The 15,910-nt window shown below is 37.1% G+C and overlaps 1 protein-coding gene across 8 annotated transcripts in view; it reads left to right on the plus strand.

Moving 5' to 3' along the window:
• IQGAP2 (IQ motif containing GTPase activating protein 2) overlaps positions 1–15,910 on the plus strand; it is a 123,953-nt gene that overhangs the window by 104,273 nt on the left and 3,770 nt on the right. For all 8 annotated transcript variants that reach the window (XM_077171411.1, XM_054651616.2, XM_077171412.1 and 5 more), the window contains 15 exons: positions 304–387; positions 1,086–1,157; positions 1,321–1,390; positions 1,685–1,893; positions 2,626–2,775; positions 3,625–3,788; positions 4,400–4,624; positions 5,239–5,379; positions 5,728–5,812; positions 7,258–7,490; positions 9,562–9,694; positions 11,098–11,200; positions 12,100–12,241; positions 13,947–14,034; positions 14,932–15,144. In XM_077171411.1, the coding sequence (XP_077027526.1) occupies positions 304–387; positions 1,086–1,157; positions 1,321–1,390; positions 1,685–1,893; positions 2,626–2,775; positions 3,625–3,788; positions 4,400–4,624; positions 5,239–5,379; positions 5,728–5,812; positions 7,258–7,490; positions 9,562–9,694; positions 11,098–11,200; positions 12,100–12,241; positions 13,947–14,034; positions 14,932–15,144 (2,112 nt within the window). The remainder of the gene's footprint in view (positions 1–303; positions 388–1,085; positions 1,158–1,320; positions 1,391–1,684; positions 1,894–2,625; positions 2,776–3,624; positions 3,789–4,399; positions 4,625–5,238; positions 5,380–5,727; positions 5,813–7,257; positions 7,491–9,561; positions 9,695–11,097; positions 11,201–12,099; positions 12,242–13,946; positions 14,035–14,931; positions 15,145–15,910) is intronic.

Consider the following 15,910-nt stretch of genomic DNA (forward strand, 5'->3'; position numbering starts at 1 on the left):
AGTGACTGGGATGCTAAGGATGTGGGTGTACTGGTGATAAGAGTAAGGATGAATTCAGGATGGTGAAGGAAATAGCACTGGACAATAAAATGTGCTGAGATGGATCAAAATTAACATGTCATGTATGAGGGCACCTTAAAAAATAGTGGCAGAGGCAAGCTTACTTATACCTTAGTTATCTATTTATCACAATAGCAGAGTTTTTCCTAAAAAATCACTGTTAATGATTTTAGTATGTTACATAGATTTAATAAACATGAGTTTGTTACTAGGGATAATAGTCTTCTGCCTTCTCTAAAACAGGCTTTCTGGAAAGGATTCAAACAAAGGAAAAGCTATGTTGACAGGTTAAAGGTGCTTCAAGGCAATGTTGCTGCTATTGTTAAGGTAAGAGCACCCAATGTGTTTTGGGGATCAAATATGCTTTATTCCTTGATATAGTCCATCACCACCTGGGAATCAGAGACTAGGAGTACAGGGCTGGAGGTTTTCCAGAAATTTGCATGGCATTCAAAGTTGTTTAGCTGATAGGTTAAGCAAATTGCTTCTTAAAAGCTCTGCATTTACTTTCAACAGGCTTTGCCGAACTTGAAGGGCTCTTGAAAGAGATTTCCTTACATCTCTGTTCCCAGCACTAAACTAGAAAACATTTGGGATGACAGTGTATTATTTCCTTAAAAGCTGTCAAATCTCTCTCTCTGAAAAATGCTCACTTTTCTGAGATGCTAATGGGACCATTATATCATGATTGGATTGTAGATCACAGATGGAATATTGTGACAGAATCTCCTGTTTTTGAGGGGAACTGGTTTAGAATTGAGATCTGAGACCTGAAGGTATAAATTATTTCCAAAGATAATGTTACACACAGGTGGTAGAAACCTGAACTCTGCTTGATATAGTGGCCTAGTGGGAACCCCTTTATCTGGTCACTGGCCAGTAGGAGCCTGGTGGTACAGTCATCTGTGGCCCTGAGCACACAGGAACAGCATGGCTGCAGAAGCAGACATTCAAAAGTAAACTTACACACATGAAAGTTTGTGCAGTGTCCCTTAACTTTTAAAATTAATTTATTTAATTTTCAGATTCAGTCATGGGTCAAAATGTGGCTAGCAAGGAGAGCTTACAGGAACCGCCTACAATACTTCAAGGATCACGTAAGTAATTTTTTATCCATTTTGAAGATGAAATATTAAAGCATGGTAGTACGTATGCAGGAGCAGTTTTGGGAAGCAGGAAAGAGGGTGCAAGTTTTGCAGTATGCTTCTGAGCAGAACTGTGTCACAGCTAATTATTTTGCCTAATCTTGACCCTTTTCAGAATGACCAAATTGTGAAAATACAAGCATTTCTTAGAGCAAACAAGGCCAGGGAGGACTACAGAACACTAAGTAAGTAGTAACATTTGGGTGTGTATATTTGGGGGCAAGTATGTTACTGTGCTCTAAGGTTTTTTATAAGTTTCACATGAGATTTCAGTCTCTTATTTAAAAGCAGGTCCAAGTGTTTGTAACACAATTGTTCTACAGCTGAAACTATTTTGTATAGCTGTACTTTTAAAGTATGACAAAAATATTGCATAATTGGCATGAACTTCACATTTTCTGCATAGTGATCAGCTTCCTGAGGGCTTTAGGGATGTTCAGTATTGCATCAACTAACAAGCCTATTTTCTTCAACTGCAGTTGGTGCTGAAAATCCACCCTTGACTGTTCTGCGCAAATTTGCCTACCTCTTGGACCAAAGTGACTTAGACTTTCAAGAAGAACTGGAAGTAATGAGGTTAAGGGAAGAAGTGGTTACAAAAATTCGATCCAATCAACAACTGGAGAAGGATTTGAACTTAATGGACATAAAGATTGGATTGCTGGTGAAAAACAGAATCACCCTTCAGGTCAGCAGGCTCTGTTCAGGCTCCCTTAGTAGCATGCACTGAGCACTTCCCATTGTGGAAGGAACTCAAGGTTACACAATCACAGCTGAGGCTGGAAGGGATCTCTGGAGGTCATCTGGTCCAAACCCACTACACAAGCAGGGACACCCAGAACAGGTTGCCCAGGACCATGTCCAGATGGCTAATTATCTCCAACAATCTGAGCAGCCTGTACTAGTGCTCAGTCAAAGTACTCCTGGTAAATTAAGCACTATCTTTGCATGTGTCTGCCTTGTGCTAGATGTTCTGTTGTCCTGAGTTGTACGTCACTGTATTTTGCCAGTTGTGGACAAGAGTAATTACTTGGCAGATTTAAATTTTTTTACATCTTTTCTGTGTTAGAGTAGACTTCTGATCATATTCAACAGCTTGTTCAATGGTAATTAATCATGAATTAGTCTGTGTAGGAGATCAGGCCTCACACAATCATTGTTAGTAAGCCATAATGATGAGAGATGAAGATGTTAAAAAACTGGGTAATGAGTAGCACAGCAAAATTTACAAATTTGCTAATTAAGGCACTTAGAGTAATACTGCATTTAACATGGTTGGGAAAATGTTCATTTTTCCAATCTGCCTGTGAATATATAATGTGAATATATAATTGTGAATATATAATAATATATAATTGTGAATATATAATAATATATAATTGTGAATATATAATCCAGAGTTTTGATCATCTTTCTGCAGGATGTGGTACTGCACAGTAAGAAACTTAACAAAAAGAGCAAAAGTCAACTGGAAGAGATGGTTATGGTTGACAAACAGGGCATCAAAGGTTTGAGTAAGGAGAGAAGAAAAAAATTAGAGGCTTATCAACACTTATTCTACCTTCTACAGGTAAATTTTAATGCAAAAATTAACATGGCAGCAATTTTTTTGAAGAAAAATTAGAAATACATTGTATAGAAATTGTATTGTATTAGAAATGTATTGTATTAGAAATGTATTGTAATAAATATTGTAATATTTATTTTTTAAATAATTGTATTAGTGATTATGAAAATATTTCCAAATAACATGCAGACTGCAGCAGACACTATGGTCAATTTCTAATACTTCCTGTAACTGAGAAAATCCTTGTTGTTTTTAAAGTGTGCAGCAAATATGGCTGGCTTTTGCTTGAGCATACTTCAGTCTGTACAGAACATTCTGTCTGAAGAGAAATGTTTACCTCCCTGTAGTCCACATAAATTACTGTCACTAGTGGCGTACATTTTATGTGGTGCTAGGGAAGTGGTCTGCAATGCAGTTCACAGGACATGATGTATCTGTTCTTGTGCTTTTTTTATCTGACCTCACTGATATTTTTCTAGAAGAATTTTAGATTCTGCCAGGGCAGACTCCCTCCAAAGCAGACATGTAGTATGCAAAGTTTTATTGGTAGATAGCTATTGTCATATGGTAAATTCTAATTGTCAACAAATACATAGACTAGATGCAGAGACTCTCTATTTGCTATCCAGAGACTGCAAATAAAATACTTGACGGAGTTTCTCACTGACTGTGCAGTGTTCTGTGTTTCTTATGTACTAGGATTTGGAAAAAAGTAAAACACGTAGGGAAAATTGACATATAGTTGAGTCAACATAACTGCTTTAGGTGTGAATAAACATAGAGAGCTGCCCTCCAAGGGGGGGGAGTTTGTCCGGGACAACCATATACAAGTAATTTTCTTTTGCTTTGTAGACTAATCCTACGTATCTGGCAAAGCTGATTTTCCAGATGCCACAAAACAAATCAACGAAGTTTATGGATACAGTCATCTTCACTCTATACAACTATGCCTCCAATCAACGGGAAGAATACCTGCTTCTGAAACTCTTCAAAACTGCTCTAGAAGAGGAGATAACGTATGTGCAGTCACAGAGAGTGTTCAGCTAGTTTGTGTTTTAGACAGTTCAATGAATGCTTCATGATTAAAGGAAGCTGGTGGTTAATCTTTAAACTACCATAAAATTGCATACATAATTTTATTACAAGAGAACTTTGTTTTCTGGATGTCATTCTTAAACTCAAGTGATCCCTGATTCAAGAAAAAAATAATCTTTCTATTGTATTCCTCTATGAAAAAATGGCTTGTAAAAAGAGGCTAGGGCTTCTTGGTTTGTGCTTGAGTATGTAAGGGTAAAGTATTATCTTTCTTCATATAATCTTATGTTCTGTAAATCCTGAAATAATGAAATGTTATTTTATACCCTTAATGGATACTGGCTGAACAGGTATTTGGGTCTGAATCAGGTATAAATTAGCTGCCATGGACTATGCTGTTCCAGGACATTACTATAACACATGCAGAATTCAGACGGTAGTCTCTATGTACCACTTTATTTTATATAAAAGCCTTAAGAAGTAGGCTATATAAAGAGGTTTCAACATAGAAACAGAGTAGTTTTGAAAGTGTGGGATTCGAAAATATGGATTACTGCACGCATAAGTCATAACTCTTCTGTTCCTGATACAGCTCTAAGGTAGACCAGATCCAGGATATCGTGACTGGAAACCCCACTGTCATTAAGATGGTTGTCAGCTTCAATCGAGGCGCTCGTGGGCAGAACACCCTGCGCCAGCTCCTGGCCCCTGTGGTGAAGGAAATCATGGAGGACAAGTCTCTCATAATCAACACTAGTCCTGTGGATGTTTACAAGGCATGGGTAAACCAGCTAGAAATGCAGACTGGTGAGGCCAGGTGAGTGAGGAAGATGGACATATTGTACCATACACATAAGGAACCCCTCAGTTCTGCTCTCCTATTCTTTCTGTGTCAAACTGTTCTGTATGTGTGCCCATGCACCCCTTCTCAGTCTTCCTTCAGCAGAGAGATTTTAGGGAGAGATGCTTGACAAACAGGTGCTTTAACTTGTTCTGAAAAATGAAAGGATCACGTTTATTGTCATGTCCTTCCAAAGTCAATTACTTAATCTTTGTAAATGTAATAGATTATGCCATGGAACAACTTAGTCTTTTTCTCAAGTTTTTTACTTACAGCATGTTAGTAGTGTCCAAGGCTTTTGATGAGCTATGCTGGGATAGGGATGTGGAGATGCATGCTTTATATTTGTATTCTGCTTTTGTTATTAAGGGAAGGTACATGATAACATGTGCACTCCCAACTAAGCAAATTAGTTGCCTCCAAAAAAAGGAAGCCGAAGCATCTAACACAACAAAACAATTTTAGTAACAAAATCCAGCTTCAGTTGTATTTGTTAGACTTTTGTTCACTAATGGCCCTTATGAAGAAAAAAAAAATGTTATTCTCAAATGTATATAACCTGGTTTCATGTTTATTTTTTTGCTTTGCAGCAAACTGCCATACGATGTGACCACAGAACAAGCACTGACACATGCAGAAGTGGTCAATAAACTGGAATCATCTATTCAGAGTTTGCGGGCAGTAACTGACAAAGTTCTCACATCCATATTCTCTTCTCTCAATATGATGCCGTAAGTGCTCTGTTAGGACTCTCCAAGAGGCAGTTCATGTGCAGTTCACTTGAACCTCTGTGATGGAGATCCTTTCAAATCCTTCCCATGCTTTCAAAGGCTTGTGATACTTCCTCTGGGATGGGTTGCCCAGTAGAGGGAGTGGTTTCTCTGCCTCTGCCCTGCTTTAGCAGCCTGGCAAACCTCTCCTTGTACTTGAAACATTTTGTGTTTTCCATTATCAACTCATTCTAGTGTTTCATGGGCAAGTGGGCAAGAAGCCAGTAACTTACGCTGACTAGAATGATTGCTTTCTGTTTCATCTAAGTCTTTTCCAATATTTTGCCTTTTCATCTGTTCTGCATGTAGTTATGGAATGAGATACATAGCCAAAGTTCTGAAGAGCTCACTCCATGCGAAATTCCCGGATGCAACTGAAGATGAATTATTAAAGGTAGACTTCCTAGGGCACACTGCCAGCAGCTTGTTGTTTTACTGACAAAGTAGATTTTTATTAACACTAAATATTCTAAGGAACTGGGAAAGCAGCATTTATTGAAGGAATTTGGCACTTCTTATTGAGTTGCAAAGGGGCTGAGGAAGGGGGAATGGGGAATTCTGTTGCCACAATCTAAGTATGTTAAACTGGGTGCTCAGCAATTCTTATGGAAGAGGGTGCTCAACCTGTTTTGGATAGTAACTGTACTGACAAGGCTGGAGTTTATCTGAATCATCCCGGGGCTTGGATTGGTAGTGAGGTCCTTGTGATCACCAGTCCTTTCATTGGAGAACACTGTAGTCCTCTTCTTTTTTTCTCCCCTATCTAAAGTCGTTAAAATGTTAAGAAATTGTAACTTAAATCCAATGAGGAAGGTTTCTAAAAGAAAAGTTTGAGTAGATTATACTACACTTTGATTACATTACACTTAAGATGCTTGTAAAAGTTGTAAAAATAGCATTTGTGCAGACTGAAAAATAAGGTGCGAGTGTAAGTATGGTGCTGGCACAGTGGCTGTTGTTATCCTACCACAGCCATGGTGTCTCTTTAGAGGACTTAGAGGCATTGCTCCATAAGCCTTCTAAACATCTGAGAGAATGACAACCCTGTCAAATTAGGACTATTTTGCACTTCAATAAAGACTCTTTTATCAGTGTTTAATTTCATGGTTCTAAAAGTACAAGGTTTTCATTTTAGCTGAACTTCCCTATTCTTCACTGTTCATCACTCCAGCAATACTGAGTATAACTGCTCAACACATTAAAAAACTTAGATAACAAATGGAGTACCCCCTTGAAAGTCTTTGAATGTGTAAGCTGGAAGTTCTGCAGATGCATGCATATCAGCTAAAGCAAATTGCAGAAAGCAAAGTCCTGCCTGTTTCTGAGACCAGGAATGCTTTGAAGTTGCTATCTTCAGAAGATGCTGCAGCATTGCTACAGAAACTGCAGTTTGGGAAATCTGTTCTCTAGATTTCTAGGGCTGCATTGCTGTCCAGTCCCTTTGAGAATTAATGGGTCCCCTTATCAACAAGTGCATTAAATGCTGCCAGTATCTGCAGCACTTCAAAGAATGAGCCTTGGGAGCAGAACCTTGCAAAATTTAGAAGAGTTGTGTTTGTGTTTAACTCCATGCTTTGCATTAGCTGAACTACAGCCAGTATCAAATTGAAATATGGTTGTAAAAGTCCATAACTGATGTTCACAGAGGTGTTGTAGGAGAAGTATCATGTAAGAGGTTCTTCCAGTTAGCCCCATAGGTAATGTGTGTCTTAAGGATTCTTGTAGCACCAGTTCCTATGTCTAATTTAGAAGTAGAAATGATTGGTCATGTTTTGTAAGGTGTCATTCCTGTAGACAAAGGGAAGATCTCTTAACTTTCTTCTCTAACTGTTTCTTTAGATTGTTGGCAACCTTCTGTACTATCGCTACATGAACCCGGCCATAGTTGCTCCTGATGGCTTTGATATAATTGATATAACAGCTGGGGGTCAGATACACCCTGACCAGAGGAGGAACCTAGGCTGTGTGGCAAAAGTCCTCCAGCATGCTGCTTCTAACAAACTCTTTGAAGGAGAGAGTGAACATCTGTCATCTATGAACTCTTACCTCTCACAGACCTACCAGAAGTTCAGGTATGCACAGCCCTCACAAATACCTACAGAGTAAGAGCTTTCCTCTAGGATGAGTAAGGGAGGTGGACTCCTTGTTGATAGGAATTTCCTGTTCAAAATATTAAAAATGTTGAGTGATATGGCAAAGAGAAATGCTCACTTGACAAGGAAACTGGAGCAGGAGTAATAGGTTGCATTTTAGCTTGTGCATTAATTTGAGATCGCCTCTGCTGCCTTACAGCAAAACAGAACAGACTGTGGTAAATCATTATCCAGATGAATCAATGTCTCCTTTGATTTGGGAGGACATCTGGACATTTTGTCTGAGGAAGAAAAAAATATTTGCCAGGACAAAGTTGTAGGGTTTGTTTTTATTCTCTGATCTTTGCTGACGGATTCTATACAGATATCATTCTTTTATCTTGCAATTGTAGGAAACTGCACGTTTTCCTACATTCTGGGACACAAGTTCTTTGGGGTTATTGCCCATTCATTGCTATTACATTGTGGTATTGTTGAGTTTTGCAATAAACTTGCACTCAGAGTTTCTGTCTTTAGTGTCTGCCCTTTGTGAAAGCAAATGCACTGTTCATATAATGGGTTTCCTTGAGAGACATCAACCATGGACACAGAGATTATTCAATTCATAAAAAGTATGATACATAATTAGTAATTTTAATAATAATAAGATAATTAGTAATTTTAATGAAGTATTTAAGCGCATGACATAAACATGAAGAAGCTATAAGGTAGAAAGTGTTACAGCTAGAATAACAAATGCTAATAAAAGAGCACTGCTCTAGTCAGCCCTTGATTGCTACAACTAATTAAGCTAACTTAAATATCTGTATGCCTATGCTCTGTACTTAGCCCTTCCTAGACAGCAACAGTGGCTGCCCTTAGCTGCCTGGTCCCCTTTGGAACAATATTAGCAATGTTAGCTATGCTCAAAGCTTTTAAGCCTGCCTGGATCTTTTACTCTGCATTTATGAACTTGTGCAGAAATTTGTCCACACCCTTCCTAAGCCTTTGAGATCATCTGCCTTCACAACTCCTCCTGTAGCAATATTTAGAGGTTTGCGACCTGTTAGTTAAAATTAAAATTTTCCTGCAGTTTCATTGCATACCCTACTGGCCATTAGTTTTTGGACTGATTAATGAATTCTGAACACATCTCATGCAATACCACCGTGATTTTGCATAACTTGATGTGTAGTCCCCAGCTTTTTCTCTCCAAAGTGAAGAATCTCAGCCCATTTTCTTTTTTCTTTTTAATTATTGTTTTCCAATACTTTAAAGGTGCTGTGAACCTGAAACACCATAGGGGCTGCACAATATGGCTCCTGGAGGAAACCCATAGGCATCATCCAAACCCCTGTTTTTCCCAGCTGCTGCATTTCAGGTCTTTTCACTTCAGAAAACAAAGTGGTTCTCTACAAGAGGACCCTGCTGGTTCTTGGTTATCTGTGCTCATCCCTGAAGAAGTCAGTTGCTTGGAGAGACACCAGTTGTTGTTTTGGGAAGCAGGTCTCAGTACTCCATGTGCATGCTAGTCATACTGAAGTAACACTTCAACCACACTGCATTTTTTCCTCTCAAGATTCTTCTATTTATAAACAATCTAAATTTTCTCTCATTTTGAACACCTCATTTTCTGCCTAACAGCAATATAAATATCTGTGGGACAAATGGGAATTTTGTGCATCTATTTCAATCAATTCCTTCTCAGCACACCTCATACTGCGAATTGCCTTCATAAAATAACAGGGAAATCCTTTTATAATTTTAAGGACTTAGAGAAATATCTATTTAATGGCTATTAAATAGATATTTCTCTAAGTCCTTAAAATGTACTTTGTTTACAAAGTAGGGGAAAAAACCCAGCCCCTTTAAAATAGTCTTCCACCAGCTACCCAGGAAAGAGAAGACTTATTTGTATTGACATATTGCCTCCTTGAAACATTGAGGGTAGATTGCAGGCTATAAGAGAAACATAATTCATGTCAAAGACTTGACTATGGCTTTTTTATACAGGCTAAATAAAGAGAATTTATAAGGGACAATTATTGAAGTCTTTCTCATTTTCTCTTAGGAATTTTTTTCAAGCAGCGTGTGATGTTCCTGAACCAGAGGAGAAATTCAATATTGATGAATACTCTGATATGGTGACCCTTAGCAAGCCTGTCATATATATTTCTATTGAAGAAATTATCAATACCCATTCAGTAAGTCAATCAAAACAGACTAGTCAATGGACTATGGTATACAGATTATCAAATATTTGCACTCTCTGGGGAAAGCTTAGTTTTCATTCTTATTTTTGAAGCTATTTCTTTACTTCATCTCTGAAATATTCTGAAGCTGAATATTAGATTTATTTTTTTCCCTAGGAAAAATGTAAATGCTGCTTTCATGCAACAGCATCATCTTGAATAATAGTTAGTATGTAACACTTTCTGATAAGGGGAAAGAACAATTATGTTCCAGTCTCATGTGACATTTCTAACTTTAAAACAATCTTCTGTCTTGGGTAAGAAAGTGAAAGCTTGAAGGAAAACCTTTGTGAATAGAAACTGTATATTGTGGCTCTAGCATTCTGTCATGTGACTGCTTGGAAGCCAAGAAAAACATCAGATTTAGAAAAATTGACATTGTGGTATCATTCCTGTTCTTACTGTGGGTAAAAAGCAGAGTAACTGCAGTCTGAAGTATGACTTAATAGGGTGTAAGTTAAATGTTTACCACTTGTTACTCCTAAAACTGGGATACTACTATCTGTTTCCTGGCTTGCAATATGTCTCCTGTGTGTCCCCCAGCCAAGTAAAAAAAAAATCCCACAACAACATTTCCCCATAAAAAAAAAAAAAAAGGCCACAAACACCACAAAGAATCTCTCTCAAATACTGCCAGGTACACTATGGAAAAGGTAGAACACCCAACTCACAGTGGGCCACTCTATAAGTTAAAGTGAAAACAAATAACCTAATCTGCTAAAAAAAACTTTCTGGTCTGTCTTTTTGCCTGTTCTTTTAATTTTTGAAGCAACAGACTTATGCCTGCAGGTAATGACCAGAAGTTGTATGTGAGCATTAGTCCCTCCAGTGAGTCTAGTGACTGGCATAACATGTCTATTAGGTGGTGCAGAGGGTGCTGCAGAGCTTGTTCCTCACTTAGAAAATACAGTCCTTTCTGAAAGGTATCACTGACACTGTTGTAAGCTACTGGAACGGATATACATAAAATAGTATCTTTCTGTGGATCACCAACACTGTCTTTATTCCTTTGGGTGTTAAGGATGCAGCACCAAAATGCTCTGCTTGGGATTATTATCTTTTATTCTGTGACAATTAGGACTTTGTTAGTCCTAATTGCAGATCTTCTGCTCAGCCATGATATTGAGCACTCCAGAGACAATAGCTGGAGAAGCAAGACAAGCTGTTTTACAGCAAGGGCAATTCCAAACTCTAGCCCAGAATCCAGGGTGCTTCCTGATTTTGGGAAGGTCCTCCATGATCCTGATCATGATAGGTCTATGTTTTTCAGTATTTAGTTTCCAGGCTTATTTTCAAGTATAAAGATACCAGGAAAGCTTTTTCTGGATAATGATATAATTTACATTTGTTTATAGCTGCTTTTGGAACACCAGGATGCCATTGCCACTGAGACTAAGGACCTGCTGAATGAATTGCTGGAAGGTCTGGGACCTGTTCCTGATATAGAATCTTTCCTTGGTATGTTGTTTTTTGTCTTTATGGGTAACTTCATTTTAGGGGCAGAATTAAACAGAGGCTTGGCTTAAATACTCTTGTGTCTCTCAGACCAATAGCTTCTGCTTCTCTATTTACCACAGAATTATTTTCCAAACACTTATTGTAACATTGAACCATATATTTGAACCTTTTTCTTAACTGCATTACTCACTCTAAAAATTAATGTGTGATTCAAAATCCAAACATTACTATTATTTTGAATGATCAGATAGATTATTTTATGTGCAGATAGGAAACAAGTGATTTTTTTTTAACAAGCTGATCTTAAGATTTGCTGGTGTTGGGTAGAAACTTAGACAAAGTACATAGAAAATTCTAAAACCAGCCATTTTTTCTTTTGATACTTAATTATCCAAATAAAAATTACTTTGTTAAAATTATGCAAATTCCTTAGAAAGTAATGCATTTGAGTGGTATTTAATTTGCATGTATTGTAGAAAACTGTTTAGAAAGTAGCTAGGAGTCACGGATAACACCAACATTCAAGTGAGTAGCCTGTTAACATGGCTGCTACTCTTCTGTTTCTTCATTATCACTGCATGTTAGGATAAAGGATGTTACATTGTTTGTATTATTCTTTAAGAAGACAACATGAAAGTCTTTTGCACATCAGGAGCCTGAAAAGCAAGGATTGGTGTAATTTCCAAAACATTGTAGCTGGGCTTATAAATAGCTAAGTTGTTGTTTTGATTGTTCAATGTCCAAAAAAAGACTGCTTCTAAGTGAAAGGAGCTGGAGGCACTATATAATAAGTTTAATATTTCTGAATGTTTACAGTGATTCATCTAGGTACTTGTTTGCTTCATGTACTGAATCGTGGGAAAATTGGAAAACTTGGAGTAAAATATGTTTCCTTTTAGGGGAAGGAGCTGTTGATCCCAACGACCCCAACAGGGAAAGCACACTGAATCAACTTGCAAAAACAGAGATTTCACTGTCTCTAACAAGCAAATATGAGTTACGAGAAGGTGAAGATCAGGATCTCAAAAGTTTGATGATAAAGTAAGTTTTGCTCAAACATGTATATTCTGGCAATACTTATTGTTTGTTTGTTTGTTTGTTTTTAACTATTGCTTTTTAAATATTTACCCTGCCTAAGTACATTTCTGAGGTGCTGAGTGCATTCAGTTTTCAAAAGACAGTTTGTGGTCAGTGCTACTCAAACTTTTACAAAAATCAGAATAACTGCCAGTTTTTCCAGAAAAAAGAAATATATTGCTATCTGTGTTTTGGAGCATGACTGCATGATTATCTAGGAAATGTTTTTTCATGAAGCTGTATAAGCACTCTACTTTAAAATGCCTCAGCCCTGGGAAAGCAGAGATGAAAAGCAGTCTACACTTATGAGGGTCAGACAGTATTACCATGTCCTTAGCTCCCCCTCAAAAATAAACACTTTCCAGATATACTGTCATCAGCCATTTTTAAAGAATGTAACTGTTACTTCAGCAGGAATAGCACATGCTTCATACTTTTATCCAGGAAAGAAAATTGTGTTTATTTTGTCTTGGGAACAAATTAAAAAATGGCTGCAGGGATATACTGGAATGCAGGCTACTTTATAGTAAAAATTAATTATATAACAGCAGTTTTTTCACATTATTGGCATCCATCTTTTGACGTTATTTCAAGCTATCCAGAAAAGGGATTGGCCTACTTCAGATCCTAGTACAATCTGAGAAAGGGGGAGAACCGAATGCTGCTCTCTTCTATTACTGGGCTTATATGTACCCCATGTGTGTGAAGGCAAAAATTCACATTAAAATGGAAAGACAGCACCAATAACTAGGAGTGCAGACATGGGCTGTAATTAAAATCTGATCTATTAAGCTGTTTGGGTTTTTTAAATCAGAAATAAGTATTCTGGATTTGTTCAATGGTGTAATGTTTTACTTCTGAAGAAGCAACTGTACTTAGGTAGACTATCACTTTAAACTCTATTAGGCTTTATCATAGAAATTTTTACAATATTTAGACATTTTCCTTGGAAACTTAAGCTGCATCTTTAATTTTCTGTTAATTGTTAAGAATAATGAGCTATTTCAGTAATCCTGTCCTCTAAATTAATAGAATTCTGTAGCAGGATGTTCTTGGAAGTATTATAAAAAAATAGGCAGCAGGAATTAGATAAATTCTTACCAAGAAAAGAACTGGTTAACATATCAGGGTGCAGCAGCTTCCCTTTTTTAGCAAGGAAATGCTTCTTGTCTGTGGTCACTAGAGAAATATGCGTCCTTAAATGGTTTTTGTAAATGTGCTGCATCAAATGAAAAATTCATTCAAAGTTCAGCACTTCTGAGTGCATTTCCACTGTATTCAGTAAATATGACCCTTAATGGAATGTTGAGTAGCTCAGGCTTTTCAAACATTACATTTCTGTCTGCTATTTTGTCATGATCACTATTAAAATCCACATGCGAGTTGTTGCTTGTATTTTATTAACAGTAATTGTTTTACTGTGCTAGTAGGTTGTCTGTTTTCTAAAATAAATGGAGGGAAGCTTACATGTATTTCTCTATTCAGACTGTGTAGAAACCAGATACTCAATGTTGTTAAAGGAAGATGTGAAACATAAAAAGCTAAAAAGCAAATTTTACCAATAATCCATAATAAAGGGGGAGTTTACTTCTTTTATGATCGAAGAAATGACATGTACAAGTGATACAGTCATAACTGTTTTGTAATATCTATATATCCTTTTCAAAAGGACCAAAAGACTCATTGTGGATGTGATACGAACACAACCAGGGGATACACTCTTAGAAATATTAGAAACACCAGCCACTGCACAACAGGTAAGTGTTATACTGTGCCTGAATAGGGAAGGAAGTATTTTATTATAGCTATTTGAACACCTTAACAGATCTCTGACAGCTTTCTCCATCACATTATAACAATGAAATTGTTTGTTGACAGTTTTAGACTATTCAGACTTAGAGTCTTTAAAATATGAGACTTGTATATTTGGGTTTATTTACTGTATAATTGGAAAACAACTTCAGATGAAAACAAAATATAAGTCTTGCTGTGAGCTAGACTAGATTAGAATATTTTTTCTTGCTGTATTGGAGTCACTAGAATGTGACTAGAATATTTTTTTCTTTACTTTTTTCTTAACGTGGCCTTTTCTCTCCTATATTATAACACAACAAATAGCTGAGGTGAATCTTTCTACTCATCTTTTTTCTCCCCCTCATTAAATTCAGTATTGTAACTCAACTTGCCTGACCTTTTAGTTTATTTGCTTAATCTATACAAGCAAATCTCAGGGAACTACTGCTATCCTTAGTATGGGAATCGAGTGGGAAGAGCTCACAGCTGAAGTTTTTCCCATAGACACTGACACACAAAACTGCATTCTAATAATGTGCAGGTTTTAGCTCACCTCAGTGTGTGCATATGTGAGATCTGGGCAGTCTTCCCACAAGGTGATGAAGTCATTGAGCCTGGCTGAATTAGACATTTTGATTAATTCAAATGTGTGTCTCAGTGTTGTCACTACGTACCTAAAGTATGTCCAAAGGCATAGTAAATGGGGTACTTTGAGACCAAGTGGTAATAGCACATAAAGATTGTGCCCTGATTCCTGAAAATCTCCTATTCAATGTACTTGAGAATTCAATGTACTTGAACTTTTAACTGTTATTAAAATCTGGAAAATAACTGTTCTGGATTTCCCCCCCCACCTCCAGGAATCTGAGAATTTGAAACTTGTAGAAAAACGTGCCATCTTAGATTCCAAAACTCCAGAGAAAATGAAGCACAGTCAGTCTATTTTTGAAGATGGGCAGCTACCAATAGAACAAAAGAAAAGGAAAATTCAGAGAAATCTCCGGACATTGGAACAAGCAGGACTAGTGTCTTCAGCAACTAAGTACCAAGAAATTATAAATGAGATTGCTAAGGTAAACTGAGTGTTTCCCTGTATATCAATGTTGTTTAACATCTAGCCTAAATACATTCCAATCAGAGAAGTAAAACATATTTTTTAGGGAATGCTACCCTAAGCTACTGAAGTATCCACATACGAAGCAAATTGTTTTCGTTCACTGACAAAATAAGTGAGAGACAGTACACTCCTGAATAGCTGTCTGAAATGAATGACATAAAACTGCAACCTTTGTGATCCAAATCTGATATTGAATTTGATGCTGATGATGATTTAACTCCTCCTCTATAATGTTTCAATATAACTTCGTATACTTTAACAATTCCAATTAATTGGAATTTCTTGGTGGTGTTTCAATTAAGGATGGCTGTGATCTTGATAAGGTTTCAAAAGCCTTAAACCCCTATGAAAGATAATCCGATTGTTATTAACACTGATCTGCTGTGGTTAGGCAGGACACAAGAATAGTGGTGCTCGTCCTGATGCTGATAAAGTACAGGGACTGCTCTCAACAAATCCTATTCTACACCCACAACCCATACTGGTCATAAGAACCTTAGAATATTCAACTATCTTTAGCACAACAATGACATTTTTCTTTTGAGTTCTTCATCTGTTAGGCCCTGTAGAGCACAGCAAAGTTCAACACTACTTCTATATATGAGCAGCAATGTGATTGCCATGTGAAGAAACTGTAGTACTCCCTACAGGTACTGTTCTTGTAAGAACTAACAGGATAATTTTGTGCTTTCTCTCAGTAATGAAGTCAGATTTTGTAATTA

Source organism: Agelaius phoeniceus, chromosome Z (genome assembly GCF_051311805.1).
Source record: "Agelaius phoeniceus isolate bAgePho1 chromosome Z, bAgePho1.hap1, whole genome shotgun sequence".
Lineage (NCBI taxonomy): Eukaryota > Metazoa > Chordata > Aves > Passeriformes > Icteridae > Agelaius > Agelaius phoeniceus.